Source organism: Aptenodytes patagonicus, chromosome 21 (genome assembly GCF_965638725.1).
Source record: "Aptenodytes patagonicus chromosome 21, bAptPat1.pri.cur, whole genome shotgun sequence".
NCBI lineage: Eukaryota > Metazoa > Chordata > Aves > Sphenisciformes > Spheniscidae > Aptenodytes > Aptenodytes patagonicus.
This window is the reverse complement of record NC_134969.1, coordinates 781,546-804,689: the sequence shown is the minus strand read 5'-3', so window position 1 is coordinate 804,689 and position 23,144 is coordinate 781,546. Positions and strand designations below refer to the sequence as shown.

At 46.7% G+C, this 23,144-nt stretch overlaps 3 protein-coding genes across 3 annotated transcripts; 1 reads left to right on the top strand and 2 right to left on the bottom strand.

The window, feature by feature from the left end:
* Positions 1 to 820: 820 nt before the first annotated feature.
* Positions 821 to 4,614, bottom strand: SNIP1 (Smad nuclear interacting protein 1). Its single transcript, XM_076357300.1, has 4 exons — positions 4,430 to 4,614; positions 4,246 to 4,342; positions 3,094 to 3,683; positions 821 to 2,424 (listed from the first exon to the last, which is right to left on the bottom strand). The coding sequence occupies exons 1-4, from the start codon at positions 4,612 to 4,614 to the stop codon at positions 2,160 to 2,162; spliced, it is 1,137 nt and encodes a 378-aa protein (XP_076213415.1). The 3' UTR covers positions 821 to 2,159.
* A 206-nt stretch (positions 4,615 to 4,820) lies between these two features.
* On the top strand, positions 4,821 to 8,712 carry DNALI1 (dynein axonemal light intermediate chain 1). The gene is made up of 6 exons (XM_076357095.1): positions 4,821 to 4,907; positions 4,985 to 5,106; positions 5,193 to 5,362; positions 6,222 to 6,400; positions 6,687 to 6,851; positions 8,373 to 8,712. The coding sequence occupies exons 1-6, from the start codon at positions 4,827 to 4,829 to the stop codon at positions 8,406 to 8,408; spliced, it is 753 nt and encodes a 250-aa protein (XP_076213210.1). The 5' UTR covers positions 4,821 to 4,826; the 3' UTR covers positions 8,409 to 8,712.
* Positions 8,713 to 9,354: 642 nt separating this feature from the next.
* GNL2 (G protein nucleolar 2) lies at positions 9,355 to 21,348 on the bottom strand. Its single transcript, XM_076357094.1, has 16 exons — positions 21,186 to 21,348; positions 21,033 to 21,117; positions 19,671 to 19,765; positions 19,024 to 19,163; positions 17,734 to 17,918; positions 17,179 to 17,245; positions 15,717 to 15,875; positions 15,033 to 15,146; positions 14,104 to 14,232; positions 13,274 to 13,378; positions 13,005 to 13,163; positions 12,749 to 12,856; positions 11,958 to 12,391; positions 11,197 to 11,276; positions 10,413 to 10,513; positions 9,355 to 9,535 (listed from the first exon to the last, which is right to left on the bottom strand). Exons 1-16 carry the CDS (start codon positions 21,247 to 21,249, stop codon positions 9,386 to 9,388), a joined length of 2,175 nt encoding a protein of 724 aa, XP_076213209.1. The 5' UTR covers positions 21,250 to 21,348; the 3' UTR covers positions 9,355 to 9,385.
* Positions 21,349 to 23,144: the final 1,796 nt, after the last annotated feature.

Here is a 23,144-nt window from a genome sequence, read left to right as displayed (position 1 = left end):
GGGGTCCCCCCCGGTCCCGCCGCCCGCGGCCCCTTCCCCGGTCCCAGACGGCGGGTGGCGGCCGAGCGGGGAGCGCGGCCGCGCTGGGGCACCCAGCGGCCTGGAGCGGGTGAACCCGCGCTCCGGGCGCTGCCCGTTGCGCCGCTCCCGGGGATTTGACTCGCGCCTCCGGCCCAAGGAGCGGCAGGTCCCCGCCCGAGCCGGGGGTCTCACAGCTGGCGGCGCGGCAGGGACGGGCACAAAACCGGAGCGGATCTGAGGCAGCACGGAGAGCCTCGCTGGGGCAAGGCAGCGTTCCGTCTCCCTTTTCCATCACAGCCGCTATCCCGGCTCCGTGCCTCCCCTCGCTGGAAAAAAAGCCCGTTCAAAATAGGTCATTTCAACTTTGCGTACATCTCTCTGACTCAGTCGAACTTTTTTTTATCTAGGTCCGAGCTTCTATTACGTTAGTCTAAACGCTCCGCAGCGAGTGAGACTTGAGGGGCTGGTTTGCCCTTCCACAGCACTGATCGTCTCTGGCTTAAACCACGCAGTGATTTCGTATTTCTGAGCGTCAACCTGCCTGCGTCGGGGGCAAAGCAGCCGGGACACAGAACAAGCCACCTGGGCCACACTCGGCTAAGAAAGGTCCGAGCAGAGGGGTGCGGTACAAGCCCTCCGCACCCACAGCCTCTCAAGCACACAAATCATGCAATTTTTTTTTTTTTTTTTTTACTTATTTGGTGTCCTTAATACTGAAATGAGTACTGAAAGTTCATCTATTTCAAGGAACGTAAAGGAAAAAAAAAGGACACTAGAAAAATATTACAACTAAAAGTAATTAGGGCTAAATTTACAAATTCTTTATTTAAAAACCCCTAGCGTATATATAAAGGAGACCATCCCAGTCAAAACTCATTCTACCTACTGTTTGAAAACCTACATCAATGCCCCATATTTACACCATAAATGTTCCAGCCTGTGTATACAATATGCAGCATTTGTATACACAAAGTATGTACACAGCAGGTACGAACAGCTTGTGACCACAGAACAAACATCCAGGCAAATCAGTAAACAGGGTGGAAAATATACATTTCTTACACCATAAAGCAACGGGGAGAAGACATCCAAAAATATGCAAGATGCAAGTACTTTCAGTGAGTGGAATTATTTCTTCTCTTCCTAAAGCATCGTTTTCTTTTACAGGGGAGAAGACTATTTTAAACAAACAAGTGACTTGTATAACTTTTTATAAAAAGAAAACTTAAATAGTGCAAACTCTGGTTAAAACATGTCACCACATAAAAGATATTTATGCGTAATACAAACAAAACCAAATTCATGGGGCAGGGGTGGTAGCAGAAATAAAGGCCCCAGCTTTAGACCTGGACACCCAACACCCAGTAACAGTTTCAGCATCGTACGCTGGAACACGTACTGGGCAGACACCGACCTAGACCTCAGCCCCCAAATCACAGTATCGTCACCTAAAATCCCAAGAAGCGTTTAACTTCTATTTCAAATTACCTTGTCATTTTCAGGTAGTGTATTCCAGTGAAATGCCCGTCCCTGAAAGCTATCACAAGGCAAACTAATTACCCAAAACATACAAATACAAGAGGGGCTTTGCAACATTTCCACCTTTTTAGTAGCGAGCCTGGTAAATCCTCCCCTCTAGAACTCCTAACAGGCAGAGGACATTGGCAAACTCTACCAAACAAGACGTGTTACAAAAAATGCATCGGGTTACTTTCTAACTAATATTTCAGTTAAGTAGCATTTTCAAAGGGCTATGAAAAAACAGTTAATAAAAATAATTTTAAATATGCCAGCTGTGTTTTACATCGTTTCCCAGAAGAGGACAGTCTTTCAACATCTGTTGAATATTTCCAGCATCAGAGCTTTCACATCCAGGCGCTCTTTTGCTTGTCGGGGGGGAAAAAAGAAAGAAAAAAAAAAAAAAAGCTGTATTTCCTGATATGCAGAACTATCAAAGATGAATAATCAGTGAAGTCCCCCAAAATAAACTACGAGAACAGATCAGCAACAGAAAAAGGACTTTAAGGCAATAAGAGGCATCAGTGCTGCGATGCTCCAATGTTTACACCCCAATGCATGTTCAACCGCAAAGAATTTCTGTCCCCTGCCGTGTCCCCCCGCAATTTCCTCCTCATCTGTTAACTGTCAGACTCTTCCTCCTTCTCTTCATCATCATCATCGTCCTTTGTATTGGCCTCAGATTTATCTGAAGATTCATGGAGAAGAACGTATTCCCTGCTGCTGAACCCAAACTTCAGTACGTCCTTTTCCTTCAGTTCATAGTAACGCTGAGGTTCAATCCGCTGGTTATTTAGAAAAGTGCCGTTCCCAGAGCCCAGGTCGATTATGTAGGGCCTTACTCTGCGGCCAACGGTACCATCGGCGCGAGTGTACTCCACAAGCCTAGCAAAACAAAGAACACCATTTCAATCACAACAGCGCGAGACAGAAAACGTACTCCAAGAGCAGATGGGTTTTGCCACGCACGAGCCCCGGTGCAACTAATACTTATCCGTGCTTGCAGAGATCCGAACAAGTCTGATGAGAGCAATGAGAAACCGTGAGACTGAGCAGATTCCGACTGCATCGCCTTCTAAAACTTCTGATGATATAATACACTAATTCCTACAACAGAACAGATGGCTGTTCCCTAAGAGAGCGTCTTTGTCTTCAGCAGCAGGCAACCCCTGCTGCTTCAGAGGAGATCAGCAGACTTTGTTGTGAAAGACCAAACGAAAAAAACCTCTCCTTGAAATACTTTTACTGCCAATTACACCTGCTGGTTTATTCCAATTCAGATACGCACACAGTTCTGTGTTTAACCCTGCTGTGTTATTTGTCTCACTAAAAGGCTGCTTGTGGTTAAATGAGAGGAATTACAGATATTTTTGATTACTGCTAGGATGATATGCAGCAGTCAAACATAAATTCCATCTCCCTCTAACGTACTTACAGCAAACTCGTACCTCTCAGCTGTGCATACCCAAGGTTTTTTTGGCTTGTTTTTTTTTTTTTTTTCCTTCAGAAGTTCCTGAATAATCCTGTTTCACCAGCAGGCAGAGTAGTACTTACCGGTACTGGAACACGGCATGCTGCTTTGAGCAGGAGGGATGGTCAATCGGAATATCTGCGATTCTGCGGTGCCTGCCCAGAAGATAAGCACTCTGCCTGTGAATGTACATGACTGGGAGAAACTCATCGTTTTTGAACGGATAGAGGCGCCATCGCTTCTTCGGAATCCGAGCTTCAGGGGGCTCGCTGTACTTAATCACAACACCTCGGAAAGTGTTGGTATCCTCTAGAAGCGCACCAGACAGTTCAAAGCTCGGCTTCTCTTTGTTTACAGAAGCTTTTTCTTTAGGTTTGTTATCAGATTGCCCGAGTTCTGGATTCTGGTCAACACCACTGCCTTCGTTATTTTGTCGATGCTCTCGTCTTCTCTCGTTATAGAACTCCCTCTCTGCTTGCTGCTCACGGATGTTCTGAACATCCCTCTCTCGCTCGTGGCCTCGAACTCCAGGCCTTTCGTTTGGATTCTTCCTTCTGTCTGAGTGGTCTCTGTGTCTATCTCTGTCACCGCTTCTCTCCCTCCTGTGTTCTTGTTCTGACGGGTATCTCTGCTTTCGCTCCTCGTTTCCTCTGCGACAATGGTCATCTCGCTCCTGTAATGAAGAATCGCTTATAGTGACGTATTCAGAATTAGAACGAAAAGAGCAGTGAATCTACCTCAGCTTTTATGAAAATCACAATCCTACACGTGGAAAGCACGTCCCTGGACGTGTCGTGTGCAGATCTAACACAAAGCGAGAGAAACTTATTTCCTTGCCAAACTATTTGGATTCCCACTACTTGCACAGGATAAAGCAAGATCAAGAAACAGTGCCACGCACCATCTGCTCCGGGCACGTGAAGAGGCTCGCAGGGACAGCCTGCCTAAGTGGCAAAGGGCAAGAGGCTCACCGACACGCGTGAACACCCACTCGCTTAGGGCAAAGCCTGAGGCTGGTAGCGCGAGCTTTAAACCACCAAGACCCTCCTTTTCCTAACACGACGCCCCGCAAGGGCTAGAAGAAAATAACCGCCAGGTGAGAAGTCGTTTTTCGTACCTCGCACGGCCGAGTCTCACGGGAACTGCTGTCGCAGCGGAGCCGGGAAGCGCGCAAGGCCCCGCGGACACCTCCGCGGGCAGGACCGGGCCTCGCTGCTACCGACAGCGCGATTTACCTGCTTCACCTTCACGGCGGCGCGGTGCGGGCTCCGGCTCCTCCTGCCGCGCGGGGACCGGCTCCTCCGCCCGGACTTGCTCCTCCTCTTGGGCGATCTTGAAAACAGCGAGAGGAGGGGTGAGCCGCGGTGCCGCGGCCGGGCCGGGCGCAGCGCGGGGCCCGCAGCCGCCGGGCGGCCCTACCTGCTGCTCCTGCCGCGGCTGCCCTGGCGCGGCCCGGCCGGGCCCCGCCGCTCCTCGGCCGGCGGCGACTGGCTGCCCCGCGCCGAGCGGGAGGCGGAGCGCCGGGGGCTCCGCTTCTCGGCCTTCGCCGCCGCCGCCGCCCCCCGCCGCCGCCGCTCCCGCCGCCGCTCGGCCGCCGCCTCCATGGCGCCGCCGGCCGCCACAAAGGGGAGCGCGCGCCGCTTCCGGCCCGCGCGCCGCCACCCGGAAGCACTTCCGCCGGGGCCGCGCCGCCGCCGAGGCGGCCGGCGCCGCCCTCGGGCGCTTCTGCGCCCGCGCAGGGCCGCGCTCGGCCCGCGCACGCGCCCTCCGCGCGGCGGCCGTTGCCGTCGCCATGGCGACGGCGGCCGCGGCCGCCATGATCCCGCCGCCGGACTCGCTGCTGCGGTACAGCCCGCCGGCGCTCGTCAGCCGCCGCACGGAGAAGCGCTCCCCCGGGGTGAGCGGGGCCGGGCGGGCCGGGGCGCCCGCGGGCCGCGCGCCGCCCGCACCTACCGCGCTCTGCTCTTTCCGCAGGGCCGCCCGCCGAAGGGGACCCCGCCGCCGCCGGGGCCCGTCCCGCCGCCACCCCGGACGGCGGCCGCCGCTGAGGCCGCGAAGCAGCCGCAGGAGATCCTCAACGCCATCCTGCCGCCGCGGTGAGCAGGACCGGGCCCGCCCGCGCCTGGCAGCGCCCGGCCGGGCCCGCGGGGCTCCCTGTGACGCCCGGTGCTTTTCGTGGCAGGGAGTGGGAGGAGGAGAACCAGCGGTGGGTGCAGGAGGTGTCCAGCGCGCCCAGCACCCGCCTGGACGTCGTCCGCCTGCAGGAGCAGCTGGACCTGCGGCTGCAGCAGAGGCAGGCACGGGAGACCGGCATCTGCCCCGTGCGCAGGGAGCTCTACTCGCAGTGCTTCGGTCAGTGCCCAAACCAGCAAACGCAAAAGGCTCCTGCCCCCCTGCCTGGCGGGCTGTGGCTCCCACATCCACGTCCCCGCCAACACGCCCCTTGCCAGAAGGTTTAACGCAGCCTCGGTCCCCAGAGGGCAGGGCTGACGGGGGCTGGCAAGGGAGGCTGCGCGGGGCAAGGGTTGCTCTTCCCGCAGCCACGCTGCACTTGCCTTCCCTGTCGGCCCACCGCTCTTCCGCGCCCTGCGGGTCAGGCTGGCGTGACCCTCAACACCCGCCTAAGCTGTCAGCTTTCACACAGAGCATGTTACAGTGTCTCATTGTTCACAAAGCTGACGCTCAAAAGACATGTTGTAACGGTGTGCTTACACATACATAATAGTAAAAGATGCAAAGAAGCTTAAAATTCTCTTAGTCGTATTTAGCCCAACAGTCAATTTAAAATTACTTAAAATGCTGTATAACTGTTAAGCACTCTTACACACTCCGATGACGTGGTGTTGGTCTTCCAAGTACAAGAGACTGTCGCTGGTTTGAGCACAGTTCTTCTGGAGGCTCTTGACTCTTCTGGAGGCTTCCTGATAACTGCAAAAAATCATTAGAAGTTTTTAGGTGTTTGCTGTTACAGCTTTAGTGGAGCGGTATCACTGTTGTTACCATAGGTTCCGTACCACCACTCTGCTTTTATTTGCTAGCGCTTGATGCTATAGCTGTAATGTAACAGAAAAGAAATAATTGTGACTATCTCTAGTTTGTGGTGCAGAGAGTAGGTAGAAGAAAACAAGCTCTGGACCCTGTGTGTATCCAGCATTCCCAGATAAATGTACAGTAGCTACTCTAACTAGATTGTTGTACCCTTTCTTTAAAGATGAATTGATCCGTGAAACTACAATTAACTGTGCAGAGCGAGGACTGTTGCTGCTTCGAGTCAGGGATGAAATCCAAATGACAATTGCTGCTTATCAGACGTTGTACGAGAGCAGTGTTGCGTTTGGCATGCGGAAGGCACTACAAGCTGAGCAAGACAAATCTGACATGGAAAAAAGAGTAAGTTGGGCTGTTAACCCCATAATGTAGTTTTCTGCACATGATACAGCATAAGGGTATTACATATAAAATTTTACATGACCTCAGTTATTTCTATTTCCACTGGATGGCAGTAAAGATCATCAGAATACTTGTCTTACTGTTTTCCTAGGGCTTAATTGCACTTCAGAAATTATCGCTATTATATCTGGAACACTTTAAATGTACAATGTACAACTTTGTCCCATCTTAACTGAAAATTGATTATTAACAAACAAAACTTGAGAGATCTATTCTCTTTTCCAAGATTGCAGAGCTAGAAGAGGAAAAGCGGGAGTTGGAAAGACAAGTGAGTGAACAGAAAGATAAATGTGAAGCTATTGAAATACGTGAAAATGAAAGGCGACAGATAGAAGAGAAGAAACACACTGAGGAGGTTCAGTTCCTGAAACGAATGAATCAACAGCTGAAGGTTAGTAAAAAAACCCGCAATTCCAAATAGCAATGGTAAAACTTCTAATTTTGTAATTGGAAAGATGTAGTTTTCTTCTTATAGTTTTAGAATTGTTACGTTTATGATGGATTTGCATTAATGTTCCACTTTCTTTAAATTCTCAATGAAATGGGAAAGTAGTGCTTTTGCATTCTCTACTTCCTTGCTCAGTCAGTAACTGGTCATTACTAGTAAAACTGGTGATGCAAACAGCAGGTCAGATTAATTGAATTCTAGCCATACACACACTTGCCAGGGATAGATCAGAATTCGCTCAGAAAATGATAAATTGTTATAGTCAGCTGGAGAAGAGCAGATGCATGCAGTTGAACCCCAAAGGCAGAGGCTTCAAACTGGACCGATACCCCAGGAATCTATTTCTGCATAACTTGATTGTAAGGTTATAATAGTTAGTGCCCCTTCTCAACTACAAAATAGAAAATCTAGTGAAGGCAAATTAAGATGTTTTGTTTCTTTTCTGTTGGCCATTAAAGTTGACTCCCTGACAACAAGACACATCATTTAACATTAAATATTACCTAATAAGAACAATTGTGTACTTGTGCAGTAGGGACTGCATAATTACAGGAGTAATTTTGTGCATGCTGCTTTCGTGAAAACAGAGCTTCTGCTCGTTGCTTTGCTTTTGAAAGGGAAAAATCCCACATCTCTTGAGTAAACAAAAACCGTTACCATAAACAACGTTAAATGTTTCTGGCTACAGCTAAAAACATTCCCTTTACACCGAGCTGCTTTCCTTATCTGCACTGTTCCTAGTTTCTCCTTTCTAAACCATTAACATCTTCCGGCCGTCTCAAAATGTTGTAGGGCACAAAATGGAGTAACTGTTACATCAAATACGTGTTGCCACTGAATCCATGTTTCTTCCTTGAAGTACCAGTATTCTAACAGCTGTGTAGATACCACTGTTGTAGCTCATTCTGATGGCAGCTCTAGGAAGAGGACAACGTAAGAGTCCTGGAAGCTTCATGCACTACATGCTCCCTAAGCATGGGTAGCTCTCCAATCAATCTACTAATTGGGCGTCAAGTTGTCTCAGGAACTGAAAAACTTGCTGTTCCCAGCTACTTTTGTCCCAGAGTCAGAGTTTGTGTTCCAAATGCTAGAGAGCCAAATATTTAATTTAGCTAACGCAGTCCAGCCTGAAATCAGACAATTCAGACCACTGTTTCAACAGCTTTTATTTAATTTCCTCTTCAATGCTTTACGTTATAAAATGAGTCTTTCATTGTATGGAACCAAGGCCAGCTCTTTTCTTCTCAGAATGCAACAAGTGTGCATGCCAAGAATGAAAAGCTAATTTATAAAACATGTAGTAAGGAATGGAATAGCTAGGGAAAAAAACCCTGGCCTGCTGCTCTTGAAGTATTGCAGCATCCCTCAGCTCCTCGCTTAACAGACAATTTATCACTTTACAGCAATGCGGGTTTATTTTTTAGGTTGTATCTAATTTGACTTACTGTCTTATTTGTTTTTCAGGCCCAACTTGAAAACATCATTGCACCAAATAAGTAGATTTTTTTGTTGTCCTCCAGGCAGTGCTCAGTAGAGCTGTCAGAGCAAGAAGCTTGCAATTAGTGACAAAGATTTGTCTTTGTAAAACAACGCTGAATTTTCACTTACCGGTAACTGAAGGCAGCGTAATTGTATTATTTCTTTCTTTTTCTCCTGAAGAGTTGAAATTCAAGAGCTTCATTGATTACTGCACCCTCTTTCAATGCTGTCTCAGCATTCAGCTCCTTAAATAGTGAACCTGTCTGGGACTTGCCTGTTGGTAATATGCTAGATGACCTTCAAAAGCAATAAACTAATAAACATTTTTATACGCACCTCTGTAATATTATTACTTTGAAAATGTTGTAGAAAATTCAGAAACAATATACAAGGTGTCTACAATGAATGTAAGTCACATTCACTAAGAATCAAATGGCAGGTAGTTCTTGGACAGGTGCTTGGAGGCTATTTCCTTGAGTACGTGCAAGTTGGTGTTAATTGTACATCAGAATCCCTTGTCAGGACCGTTAGTAGTAACCTAGGATGAGCAATACCAAAGCTCTCTACATGGTTATTTCTAATGAAACAAAGGGGTATGACGCCATTCCAAGCATCACTTCTCAGTGGAAGCAAATGAAATCTTCACTGAGGCACCTGTGTAACTAGCTGCTTACACATAGCAAGCAGACATGGGAAAGAGTTCGCTGTAGTCATATGAAAAACAAAAAACAACCACCCAAAACACCACCACTGGGTAACACCTCAGGATATGTTTTGCCGATGCAGTGTTTACTGGCCTTAGATGGTGATGTGGAAATACCACGATCTCCAACTGCATAAAGAACTTTCAGATGATGCAGAAACAAAGAGTGAGATGCTACTCCAGGGAACAAGACAGACAAGTCCAACTAGGCTTTGAATGGGAACTGCAAGTTTTGTATTAAAAAAAGCCACTGCATACTAGAGCTGTTTTATGTAAAATTTAATAGAATAAGCAGTTATTGCTTATGTTTGTATTTTTTGTGCTTTGATCCTTGTCCCTCCAAGCCGTTTTTTTTCTTGTTCTTATTCTTATTTTTCACATTGTGAGTTTCATAATACCGGACTCCAACTTTCTTGGACCGCTGCTGCCTCTCAGCTCGTCTTCTCTGTAAATACACACAAAACGCATTAGCAAACAGTATCCATAGCCTGAATTTGTTTGCATTCTTTCAAATGTTGTTCACTTTGCATTCCACATGCCTTAAGTAAAATAAATCATTTCCAACAAAACATTACTGATGTGAATATATGGACATCTATATGGAATCCACCCACCCGTGCTCTTAAAATGTTACAAAGGAAGACAGGCTTTAATCTTTACAAAAGTAGCAAACAAGACACAAGAAGCAACCTGATGTGCATAGTCACGTAAGAGATCTTCAACAGAAGATGTGACGGAACACTCATGAACAGAATTCAGTCTGACAGTCCTAGCAGTCCACAGCAATGCTCCAAAAAGCCCCTGCTGTACAAGTTTGCTTACGAATCACTTTCAAAGTCCTACAGACAATTTCACTTGGTATTTAAGTTATTCCAGAAGAATTGTTTAGACTTGACTAACATGAAGAGGAAATGGCAGCAGCAGCAGCTCTCTTTGAAGACAGAATAGTACTGCCCATCTAGTTCCAAATTCTCCCTTCTCCCAGCATTTAGACCCCTGCTCTCTTAACGGCATCAGTGGGCAAGTGGACACTGAAAGCCAAACAGTTATCCACAAAGGATTCTCCCCTTAACACTGTCTGGTTACCTGTTGGACCCTTTTATGGGTCCATGCTCGGCTGGAACATGCCACTGTCACATCTCACATCAGCAGCAAGTCACACCCTGTCTCCACATTCCCCCTTCCTCAGCTACAGTCCCTGCGCTCTCTCCCTCCTACTAGTGCCTAGTCTCAAAGCTCTTAAGTGATAATGGGCAATCTATGTATAAAAAAAGCCAGCTCTATTACTCTGCTCGTTTGTTTTACGACAAGAAATCACTTACTTCTTTGGATGTAAGTTTCTTGCAAGGCTGTTTACCCAAATGGTCATCATCGTCATCATCTTCCTCTTCTGCTTTCCTTTTTCTTTTCTTCTCTGCGCTGCCTGCAAACAGCAGAGATCACGTACTTGGGCATCTTCCAAAACACCCATCTGTTTGCATAATTTAAGGCTGGGGTCACCATCCCATCTACCTCAGCAAAGCATTCCTTTGGTCACATTTTAATAGCTTCTACCAACACAACATGCGCGTTCCTTACCAAAGAATCACTCACTATTACTATCAAAACTGCTGTTGAGAAGCAGATTGCTTAAAGCCCCATGCAAGTCCAGAAGAATTTCATAGTCTTGTCAGAATAGGGTTCTCCCACAGGATTTTGCCTTTAATCAAACTTACTATGGAAACTGAAGCCACAGACTCTTGAAGTCACCACAGTAAAACCTATAGCCTGAAGTAGCTCTGTGCTTTCATAATGTCATAAAACCCTTCCAACGGAACGGAAGTTGCTCAGACTGCAATCTGCCCATAGCACCATTCTTTTGGAAATACAACATTTGTCTTCACTTCACTAATAGAGAGACATCTTACTAGACAGTTGTTCTACAGAAAGGCTACAGCAAGGTCATCAGGCAGCCCTTAGGTTAGCTATGGAAATATTTAAATAGCTTCAGGGGAAAAAGAACTTGCAATCGGGAGCTAATGAACCCTTCTCCCCCTAACTCCCTCTCTTCTCTTGCTTATGGGATTTCCAAACGTAGATTAAGAACATCTACTAATCTTGTTTTACCTCTGTCTTCAGTTTCTTTGGGTTCTTCAGACTTCTGGATGGATTTTGCAAACACTTTTTCACTCAGCTGCTTAGGGATTCTACAAAAGATAAAATAAGCAATAAAAGAATGTCATAACATAAAATGTAACCATCTCCGAGACGTGATCAGTCTCCAATAGATCCCAGTAGCCCACCAGCAGCAAAGCCACAGCCTTTGCACCTAAAAAACATATCACAGTAATCTTGTCTCTGGAGTTACTAGGCTTGTGCGCAGCACAAAAGAACAAAAATATAACACTTAACCTTGAAATCTTAGTCCTCACAAAGCTGGTGGATGAGCTTTGCTAAAACTGGGCCTGCTGTATGAGCTAGGGTACTCTTATACACGCATGGAGACCCAGCTGGCATATCCACATGGGACATTAGCCTTGGTATTGCTCAAGAAAGAGCCCAACGTCAAGGAGAGATGTAATATTGCTACTCAGAATAGCAACAGATTTTGAATCCATAGCTTAAGAGGCAGTTTTCCAAAAGTGAGAAAGTTTTTAGTTATGCTAGTAAATAGGACTTTTTCGAATAATCTTTCAAAACCAAACTGCTGCTTAGCCAAAGTTCAAATATTTATGGCTAAACCAGGTAAGCTGTGGCAACTTGTGTCTGGCAATACAGAGGAACCAGTCAAGCAAGTCATGAATGGAGTGAAACTACAGCAGAAGCACATTAACCCTTCCCCCCCCACACCCCACGAAACATTTGAGTCACTGAACAGACTCAGATACCTTATTGCTGAGAATCTCTTGGCTTTGGCTTTATCCAAAAATTTTTTATATTTTGCAATCTTCTCCTCCAAAGCCTTAAGAACTGCCTTAGAGCTCTCCCTGGCACCCGGTACAGCCAACTGAGATTCTGCCTCTACTGAATCTTGATGTTGCTCATTTTCCTCTTTCTCCTCTTCCTGCTCCTCCTCTCCAGAAGAATCACTGTCTGTTTCATCAAAGCCTGGCACATCTACAGGAACCAGGTCTTCTTCTGAGAACTGAGGTGCTACATTAATCCTCCCAAAGTTCTGCCGAACATGCGACATGAGTTGCTTAACTTCAGTGCCTGTATTATTCTTCTCTTCTGCTGGCTCCACACTTGATGCTACCGACTCAGAGATTTTCTCCTCATTATTATCTTGGCTTGATGTCATAGCTACTTCCAACACAGGAGGCTACAAGAAAGAGTGTCATGGATATATTATCTACAAAGTCTGTCCCATCATCCCTGAGAGCAATTTCCATTTTATCTCTTTGGAAAAAGCCTAAGTTAGCCACAGGCTAATGATGTGATAATTACTGACATTTCTGGTAGTCAGATGATGGTAAAACGGCTCAGACATGTTTATGAAGAGCATTGCTACCTGGTCCTCACCAAATTCAAGTGAGCGTCACCTGAATCACCACACTTGGGCAGAGCCCAAGATGTGCACTGCCCAAATTACATGGCACTCTGGGAAAAACAACAGTGACTACCATTAGGAAAACTGAATAGTATGTGGGAAGAAGAGGCACAAGCATCACATTCTCACCTGAGGACCCGGTTCTGCATTCGGCGGCTTCACAAAGAATGGAATTCTGCCTCTCTGCCAGTCATTGAGAACCATCTTGCTCACAGTTTGCATGTCAGGCTCACCACCCTGAAAGAACCCAGTAACAATTTATGTCCACGTTTGCAGGGCATACCACCTTTCTATTACCTGTAGAGCAACAAAGACATTCATATTTCCCATGTTCAGTAACAGCCCACGTGCTCTTCCAGCCTGCAAATGCATAAAGTTGTCACACCTTTAGCAGTTTTCCAGTCCTAGAAGCAAGTTTCTCAAGGAAGTCTTCTGTATCCTTCCAGGAATCAATTTTGTACGTCTTTCTGATGTACTCTGGTTTGGCTCTTTCCAGCACAGCGCTAATATGATCTTCAGGGCTCTTAATCTTTTCAACTTGAACCTGAAAACAAATGGTAGAATATCAACCCTTTGGAAAGCATGCATTCATTTCTTTGAACCCATCATGTTAACAGCAGCAAAGGTTTTCCAGCATTTAGTGCAGATACATACCACTCCCTTCAGCACAATGTCTGTTTCTGTGTCTCCAGATGGATAAACTACACCTGGGCAGTCGATGAGAAAAATCCGCCGCATCAAGGTAATGTACTGCCACACCTGGAAGAGAGGAGTAGTTCCCCATGTTACCTCCTTCCACAGACAGCCCTCTGTTCTGCTTTTTAAATGCACAGTTCTAATACACAGGAGTCGTCTTAGGAACTTGGTATTAACACACAGAAACAGAATATAACTTGGCATTTTTGTTAGCTAGCCAAGACCTATTGCACCTTGCTCCTTCTGTATCAGCCCATGCTATCCCTAAGGTTTTGCATCAAACTACTAACTCACAGAACCAAGGTGAGGAAACTACAATCACGACAAACTCCGATATTCTGTGGTTTTCCTCTTCCAAGGTCCTTAACTTCAGTGATATTTAGAAGTAAAATGAACAGGCTAGCAATGAAGATTCCTGTAACTTTGTCTCCTTGTTTACTGTCACATTCTTGAAGAACAGAGTTAGAAAATCAGCACTAACAGAGCCTGACAGCACAAGCGTATCCAATCACTTGATCTGGGAAAGCGCAGACACCGAGTCAGGGCAGCTGAGCATTCAGATCACAGCACTACAGTACAGGCAGAGTGGGAACTCGGGAACGCTTCCAGTAGCTGTGCTTCAGAGCAATGCCTGTCGATCAGCCACTCCTCAGACTCAGGGTCACATAGCCTGTACAGTTCAAGTGCTAGACTTGAAAATGTCATTGAGCTAATTTTACGTGAATTCTGCCTTTGGCAATGCACTTACACAATTTATTTTTATATTTAATGTAGGGATCTCTTCCTACCTTTGTTTCACCTGCGATAGGGGCCACATTGCAGACCTTCTTAGACCGTAATGTGTTGATCACTGAGCTTTTGCCAACGTTCGGATAACCAATGAAACCCACGCTGATCTGTTTCTTGTCAGAGTGTAACTGTTAAGAAATAACACATCTTTTTAACACCTCATAGAGAAAGACAGAATTACTACTACAGTTCTGAACATTTGAGCAGCTACTGTTCTCACTATATTGGAAAGCAAAGGGGACTCCAAAGTACCAGATCAAAAAATGAGATCAGCTCTTTTCTATCAGGAGAAATGTATAAGGGTACAACCAACTTGCCATCCGAGAACTCCAAGTGTTGAAGAAAGTATTTGCTACTTCAAAAGGAAGATGTGAACCCCTTGCATTCCTTGTTGCTCTGAAACTACTTGTGAACGCCTTATTTAGAAACTGTTTAGGTTGAGAAACCAAGCAAATACAAACAGCAGCTGCGGACAGAATACAGACGTGGCTTGAAGAGACAGTAACTAATCTAAAGGCAACAGAAGATGCCTTTCTTGGAAGAATGAAGACACTTAAAAGGAGAATACCTTAATAGAATATGCATACATGCAGGACAAACAGGTGTGCAACACGTTCCTTTCTTTTACACATTCAAATGAGACCTAGGAGTGTCAATGGGAAACTGTCTACAAGAAACCTAGGCCAGAGACTGATGGTCAAACCCACTCTTTCTGGGTCTCCTCCGTTTGACAAACATTTTGAACATATTTGAAGGAGTATTTTCCATTTTCTCTCCAAAGAAGGGAGCTTTACTGATGGAGTCGTTTGCTGACAGAATGGCCACAGGAAAGTGTACTGAACCCCAAATGCTAACAAAACAGAAAACCCCACACTAAACACCCCGACCCCCCCAAACAACAATACAAATCCCCAAAATTGTTCTGTACCTTTCCAAACTGCCTTAAAAGCTGTATGAAAGCACCTTTGCCAAAAGGGTTTGTGAGGCTGGCATGAAAAGCAAGTGTTGGATACTCCTGGGAAAGGACAGCAACCCAGCGCTTCTAAAGAGGAAGACATCACTCGGTTAGGGATCCTGTGCTGCGGAGGTGGTGAAATAATCTGCTATGAGCAGTGTGAAGTACACAGCATCTTCACTTGGGTCACAAATGCAACTGTCTATGAAAATTGCTATGTAAGAACCTTTGAAGCATTTCACCAACCCAACAGCTCAGAGGACTGAGTATTGTCCTTATAAAAGACAAACAATTTCCCAAAAACGCCTTCACTGCTAGCTAAAACTAATTAGTTTAACAATATAAAGCAAACCAGCTGCGGTGGATATGAATCTTAAGCGGACTAACATTTAGCATACTCTGGAGACATCAGCTGAACTGTTAAAGCCAGACAGAGGAAGTAGAGAATTTGTGGCTGGTGAGCGTTGCTCAACTCGGCCAAACTTGGACAGATTTACATTGTAATTGTTACTTTTATAGCAGGTAAGCAGAGCGTTCCCATCGACCCAGTTACATTATGCCCTTTGAGACCAGCATGAGGACTGGCAACAGAATTAAAGCAGAGGCTACAAAAGGAAGAAAGAAAGTCCAAGGAGTAACAGGCAGGACTGTGCTTACAGTAGCCCAGGTAGGAACAAGATCACATTTGTTCAGGACAAAAATGAGATGTTTCCAGTGTTTCTCCTTTTTAAGATAAGATTCCACATGAGGGGAGCGAGTACCCATGGGATCCCTGGCATCAAGAACTTGAACAACAACATCTGATGAGTCTATCACCTGAAAAAAAAAAAAAAAAAAATCACACAGAAGGAAAGGATTTTACAGAAAGTAAGACATCTATACCTCCAAAATGAAAACTAGTAATTTTCTAAACTACATCATTAATTTAGAAACCTTGTATCCTTCACAAACAACTGTTACTTCCCCATAGACTAGTAAAACTCAGACTAATATCCATTGATCCTCCACACTCTCTTCCCCTAACTCCCCTCCACATTCAGGCTGGACAGCTGAATAGCTTTTACCTGTTCTTAGGCACCAGAAAGATGCTTGTAGCACTTGGGAAAGAAAACACTGCACCCAAACAGGGAAATCAATTGCTTCAATAGACAAAAACAATGTTCGCCACCCATTCTTCAGCAATTCAATTCTGCCATTTCATAAAGGATCAGGATAGAAGGTATGTTTTCTGGATCAATATGAAACACACAACCAAGTAGGAACCTGTTGTTAGGCCACTAAGCATCTACAGCGGGGAGCTGTCATTTTATGACTTGCTTCAAGCCAAGTGAATTTGTTTCACAGCTATTTCCTGCATTTTTGGCAGCGTCTTGCTGAAATCTGTTTTGCTCTATTGTTCCCAGTGCTTTTATATCCAAGAGGTTTTAAGCTACATTTGGAAATTCAGAGCAAGAAGTCAAGCAATTTCACACCTAACAGTCACGAGAGCACACAAACTGCTCTTACAACCCAAATTCACTCAGTCTCCATTCTTCTAGCAGTCAGGGTGACTCACAGGGAACTGAGGGTCAGAGCCCTCCAAAGATGACCCTATCAATGTGCCAGATGTTTTTAGCCTAAAGAAACTTAGGGGCCTCTGACTGGTTTACTTGTGGTGAAGCCCCAGGAATCTAAGAGAAGCTAATACCTTCGCTCTGTCAGTCCATCTCGAGATCACCTGTTTTAAGGATGTTTGTTCCAGTGGGACAAGAGCTCAAGAATCAAGCTCAGTCAGGCAGAGATTTGAAAATGAATCTCTGCTCTCTTCTACAGCTGGCTTTTTCTGTTCCCATTTATGTACTGTATCAGCACCAGAAAAAGGGTGTATGGTTTCACATCAACAGAAAAGCAGGCAAGGAAATGACAAATTCAGGACATCTCTGTATGAAGGAAGTCACTGCCTTAATGTTTCTAAGAAACTTTACAGCAAATTCAATTGTATCAAAGCTTCCCTGAGCAATAAATGGTTTTCAGAACTTTTCTAATTATTGCTGTATAGGATTGCCAATGCTGTGCTAAGCACCTGACTTTGTAAAGGCTGACAGCGATGACCCTGCTGCAAATCGTAAGCATTGCTTACCTTGTAGAGCTCACCCCAGATTCTTTTGGACTGTCCTTTCTTATATATTTCCTCTTGTGCTTCATCCCTGGAAGTGGATTACCAGAGACGTCAGCAACCACAATAACAGGGTTACAGTGTTGTCTTTTCTAAAGCCATTTACAGACAAAAGAGGAGATGAGGCCCAAGTAACAGACAGCTGGGATTTAGCCCCCCTCCCCGTCCTCCGCCTTCAGTCTACCCATTTGCAGAAAGATCCTACAAACATGCACTCTTTCAAAGATTCCTATCTGCCCACCGGTCAGTTCCCTATCTAACCCAACACATGAGTTTGGAGATATTCTGACATGCAAAAGAAAATGAATTATGAATAAAGACAGAATGGTCCCATGGAAGCAACAGTTTGATTAAGTACATAGGGACAAAACAGGATTGAAAAATCCCAAATTCAGCTAATCTCACTTTCCTTACTCCTCATACAAGTAACAGCATTGATGGATGTACTAGATAATTCTTTAAAAATAAAGCCGGCCTTTCAGAAATGTAAACAACGAATAATTTCTCCTTTCTATTTACCTTACACCAGTGTCTTCCGTCACCAGGTCTCGGTCCTTGCCCTGATCATAAGATCCTGATGAGGCTTCAGCATTCTCCACCAGAGACTGCACATCACTTGCAGAAAGATTTGGTCTCTTCCTCTGTGATTTGGGGCCAAATGTTGATTCAAATGTTTCTGTGTCAAGAATGTGAACTCTGGAGGTCTAAGAAAAAACAGGTTGGTAAAAAGAAACCACAAACACTGTTTTTTCCACTCTCATGACACGCAGTGTACAAGACCTTAGTTCAACGCAACTCTGCAACCTGTGACAAGAGTTACAGGCGCTTTCCTAACAATGTTTGAGATCTCCAGCTCAATCTTTGAGAAACATGAGCGGGTATTTAATAAGCAACAAAACACATTGCACTTGCCAAAGAACTATGCTTCAGTTCTTTCACCATGAATGATGTCAAATGTAACTAAAGCTACAATGATGAAAATTTAGCTGCTATCTTTGATCATTTCTTATTTTCCTGACAAGTGCACAAATCTCGCCAAATTCACAGAGTTTTGTCAGGGATAATTACAATCAAAACTGTAGATTTTATAGCCTGTAATGAATGCCAACTTTTCTTGGAACAGCATACAATTCATTGCTGAAAGTAGTAATTTGTTTTTGTAACGCACTTTTTAGTTTCTTACAACTTTTTCCTTAATTTTGGTAACATTTTTATGACACGAACCTGGAAAGTTTCCATAAGAAAAAACAGCTAGCAAGAGTCCAAAACAATCATTCAGACATCATGAAAGAAACCTGGTAATAACTAAAACTTGGTGTACTAGAAGTGAAGGCTGCATGCCCAAGAATTTCTGATTCAGGATAAAAAGCACATATTTGAGTTCAAATTCATCACACAAGAGTGTGTGCAGCGTGAAGCACCGTCAAAAGAGCCCCTCTGTCACACGAGCTATTAGGAGCGTTAGAACATAAGGTGGCAAGCTGCTACAGTCATCCTAAGCTGGTACGCTAACCTAGGATGCTTTAGGGCAAGTTTCCTATCGGAAAATGAGAATTTCTAGTGAATAACAGATCTTCTCACAAACTACGGGGAAGTAATACACGGTTTCTTTGCCTTCACATTCGACATCCACAGTGATAGGCTCTCAAAAACGTCCCTCCCCAAGTGGTCCTCTCCGGTTGCCCCTCCCAGTGCTTCTAGAACACAACATTTAACAGAGACAGCACGATCGCCCACAGATAAGTAACATTCATGACACCTCTGTGCACATAACCCAGCCTTCAGCCGGTACAGGTGAATGATACCCACGTGCGGTTTAATCCGATCGTAGAAAAGGGACATCGGCAACTTTCTTTGCTTCATGACCACTCTGTAAGGATCTTTCATGACAGTTTCCATCTCTTCTTGGAATTTCTGTAGGGACGATTGCTTGATCACGCGAGTATTTCCTGAATGTGAAAATAAATATTGCACCTGACCATTCCTCGTCTTAACTGCTTCAGAGACCCTGGGTACACTAATAAAATATTAATACTCCATCTGGAATCAAAGATACCAGTGACAAAAAATAGAGGGTTTTACTTGAGACAAACCCCAAATTAGCATAAATAAGCCAATCCCTTTCTTTCCCACCATTTAAAGAAAACTTTAAAAGTATCCCTAGGACTTTTAACATCCATAGGCTACAACATACATACACACGGGCAAACCCCAGAAAACGACCGAAGGAGACAGAATAACCACACTTTAGAGGAGTACGTGGAAAGCAAACACTCAAAGTACAGGTACATGCAAAGTGTGAGCCCATACCCACGCCTACGGTGGGGGTCCTCCACCTTCGTTTTCCGTATCTGTCCCACACAGCACTGAGAGCACAATTCTGAAGTAAACACCCTCCAAACACACTAAGTTCAACAGTTTAAGCTTGCTGAGTCTGAAAGTTGAAAAAAACTCACCAAACCATTTAATATTTGGTTCCACTCTTGCAACTGTGCCTGGTGCCACTGTTGACTGATACTGTAGAGGCTTAATCACTTTACCATGTTTGTTTCTAAGTGAAAAATGAGAACACAGGTGAATACGCAAGGGCAGCACACCCCCCTCCAGCACTTTTGTTCACTAGACCAGAAGTGCATCCACAAAGCCCAGAGAAGCCCTTCATCTAGAACTGGTGCCCCTGAGATTGTTACCAGAGACGGCACTGCCTGTAAAGGCTAATTAACCCAAACGCTGGAACAGAAGAAGCGATGCCAGCCAGCGCACGCTCCTAAGTCTCACTCCAGCTCGACCAGGCTCTTCACGAAGACTGCTTACGTCAAACCAGGAATGGCTTATTGGGGCGCAAAAAGCAGCAAAGTACAATGTCCTAGTAAACACCGCTTTCTTCTCTCATGGGCTCACGTGGAAATTTTTAATCAGCTCTACCCACCAGCTGGTGCAGAACACTCATCATAAGATAATTTCCAAGTTGAGACCTGGCTTAAATTTAGCAATTTTTTAAGTTACGTATTTCCCAGCCTGCTCTCAAAACAAAGTGAAATCTGGCAAAACAAAACAAAACTGCTAATCTGAACCAGGATTCTCAGAACCCCCCCGCGGCATCTACGACATGGCAGACACACAGGTTTACAAGGAGGGAGCTGCTCCACAGCCAGCGATTCTCAAGCGGGGCAAAGGGGTGTCTCTCGGCAAAGGAGCCGTATGGAAGTCCGGCTCTTCAGACATTTTGGGGTGAGCTTTTGAGTTATGCTGTTGTTGTTAATGAAGGAATTCTGGGCATTTTTGGGTTATGACACTCCAGTGAGACCACATCAGCTGTTCTGCACCACACGTTTCCCAGCTGTATTCCCCGATACACGTCGCTGCTCTGTCTGAAGCTCAGGACAAGGCTTCCCAGCTCGCGGCATTACAGAAAACACAAAGGAGCGGCTCCGCGCCAAAAAACAGGCATTTTATCACCAGAGCAAGGGCAGCCGCCCTCAGCGCGGTTCCATCTGCCACACAGGCCGAACGCGCCGGCACCAAAGGTGACACTGCTGCTCTGCACCGACAAACGCGCTCCCTGCGCCGCGAGGCCCCGGTGTCTCCCGCAGGGCACGGCCCGGCACCGTTACCGGCAGCGCATTTACCGGCGCCCGCTCACTGCCGTGCCCGGCGGGAGCCCGGCCCCCCGCCCCGGCCTGGCCCGCGGGAAACCACCCAGCGCCTCCGCCCGGGAGGGCGCACGGAGCCGCCTGCGCCCCGCGGCACCGGTAACGGCGGCGGCGGTGCGGCCAGGCCGGGCCCCCGCCGCCTCCCGCGGGCCGAGCCGCGCTCACCTCCGCTCCTTCTGCCGGTACATGTTGAGGCGCCGGATGGTGGCTCGGTCCCGCATGTTGTTTCCTCCCGCGCCCCCCACGCGATCTGCGGAGACAATACAGCGTCAGGCCCGGCCCGGCCCGGCCCGGCCCGGCCCGCGGCCCCACACGTACCGGGATTGGTGCTGGCGCGGGAGGGGTTGATGGTGCTGCGGCCCTTGTAGCGTGGCTTCACCATCCTGCTGAGCGGAGCCCCCGCGCGGGGCGGGGCGGCGATCACGGCCGGACCGGGAGGAACCAAGAGGCCGCTCCGCCACACGCGCCGCACCGGGCAGGAAGCGGCGGCACAAACACTTCCGGCGTGGGGGTCACCGGCATCACGCACTTCCGCTGAGTCAGTCTTCCGGCTGCGCAGGCGCACCAGGTTGCCCTGGCAACCACGTGTGCCCCCCCCCCCGTCGCCATGGCAACGCGTGGGGCTGGCGCGGCCCCGCCGCCCCGGTCCCTCCCGGTCCCCCCCGGCCCCCCCGGCCCGCGGGGCTTCCCGGGGCCTCCCCAGCTCGGGGCCACGCCGCGGGTGCCGCGCGTCCGCCATGACCCGCCCGCGGGCGCGGCGAGAGGGGCGGCGGCCGGTGGGGCCCGCCGGGGCGGCCTGCGCCGCGGGGCGCTCCCGGCCCGCCCGGCCCCGCCGGGCCGAGGTTCGCGGGAGGGCTCCCGTCCGGGAGCGCGGCCTGCGGGGCGGGCGGAGGGCCGCAGGGCCCCGTTCGGAGCGGAGGGCGGGACGCGGCGCTGCCGCCGGCGCTGCCTCGTTGCGGGACGCCGCTGTGCCGGACGGGGCTCCCGCCCCGGGCAGCGGGGGGACCGCAGGCCGTTTCAAAGGAAGAGAAGGCTGTAATAACGAGGGTGCTGGCACAGGAGCCCTCATTGTTTGTGAAATGTTGTTTGTTCACGGAAACATAATGAGAATCATTTGGGAGCTTGGCATTAATGCTTATTTCCATTCGCAGATGAATGCATGTGGTCAGCAGACTGGCTTGTCGGTGTAGGGATGCTGGTGGGAGCGCTGGCGTTGCAGAGCGTACTTGCATGCGGCAGGGCAGTATTGGTGGGACGTTTATGGGCACACAGGGTTGTTTTTTCTGGGTTACTGGCAATGGCTTTTTAGAATTAGAAATAACAACACTGGCGTTTTTGCGTGCATGTAAAGAATCGCATGGACGGTTCAGAAACTTAAATCGAATTTAGGCAAATTATATGTCTAAAGACTAAGCCTACATTCATGTTAGTGCCAGATTTTAATAGAAATTGGAAAGATCCTCACCTTGGGGGAATTAACAAAGCTCCGCTGAAACGGTGTTAATTTATACCAGAGATTGGGCTGGGGCCAAACTGCTCAGCACGTTGGGGAATCATTCCCCAAAACGAAGGTCTGGCCCATCATTTCTAAATAATTACTAGCAGCAGAGTATTCAGGGCTAGTTCAATTTCCTTCTAGTTCTGCTAATGCTCTTCTAAATCCAGAACAATAACAGAGCTTCTGAGATTTTGTTCTTTTAATGATTTTCAGCATTTTGCTTTTAGGTAGTGCATGGTCCCTGTTGTACAACGAAGTCCTAATGAGTCAAGACCTGTGAGATGTTTTGTAAGATGACGGTCTTGAATTTTCAGTCTGTTTTGGTTAAGCCTACGATCTCTGTTTTTTCTCTTAATAGAATTATCTATGCCTTGGGCATTTAAAAAATACACATTGATGTGGGCATAAAAAATTAATTCCAAATTGTAGATAATTGTTTAAGCTATGAGACTTGAGGCTCATGTAGAAGAGTTTTCCCAGGACAAGTGTGTTTTCTATTAGAGTTGATATCAATCTGTCAGAAGATCCTTTTGATTTTCAAATTTTTAGACTAAATAGTTGAGTAATACTTGCTCTGTTCTCCCCCACTCTTTCTTCCTTTTCCTTAAGAAAACACTCTTTTTATTGTTAGCAAGATATCTTGGAGTGCATCCAGAAAATTGCTGTCTCTTTCTGTGAAAGAATAGAAATAGCTAGCTTTAGACATGAGGTTATGTCATGGAGAAGTTTTATTGGTAAAGCCTCTGAGTTAATTGTCAAATTCCCACGTTGAAAGCTTT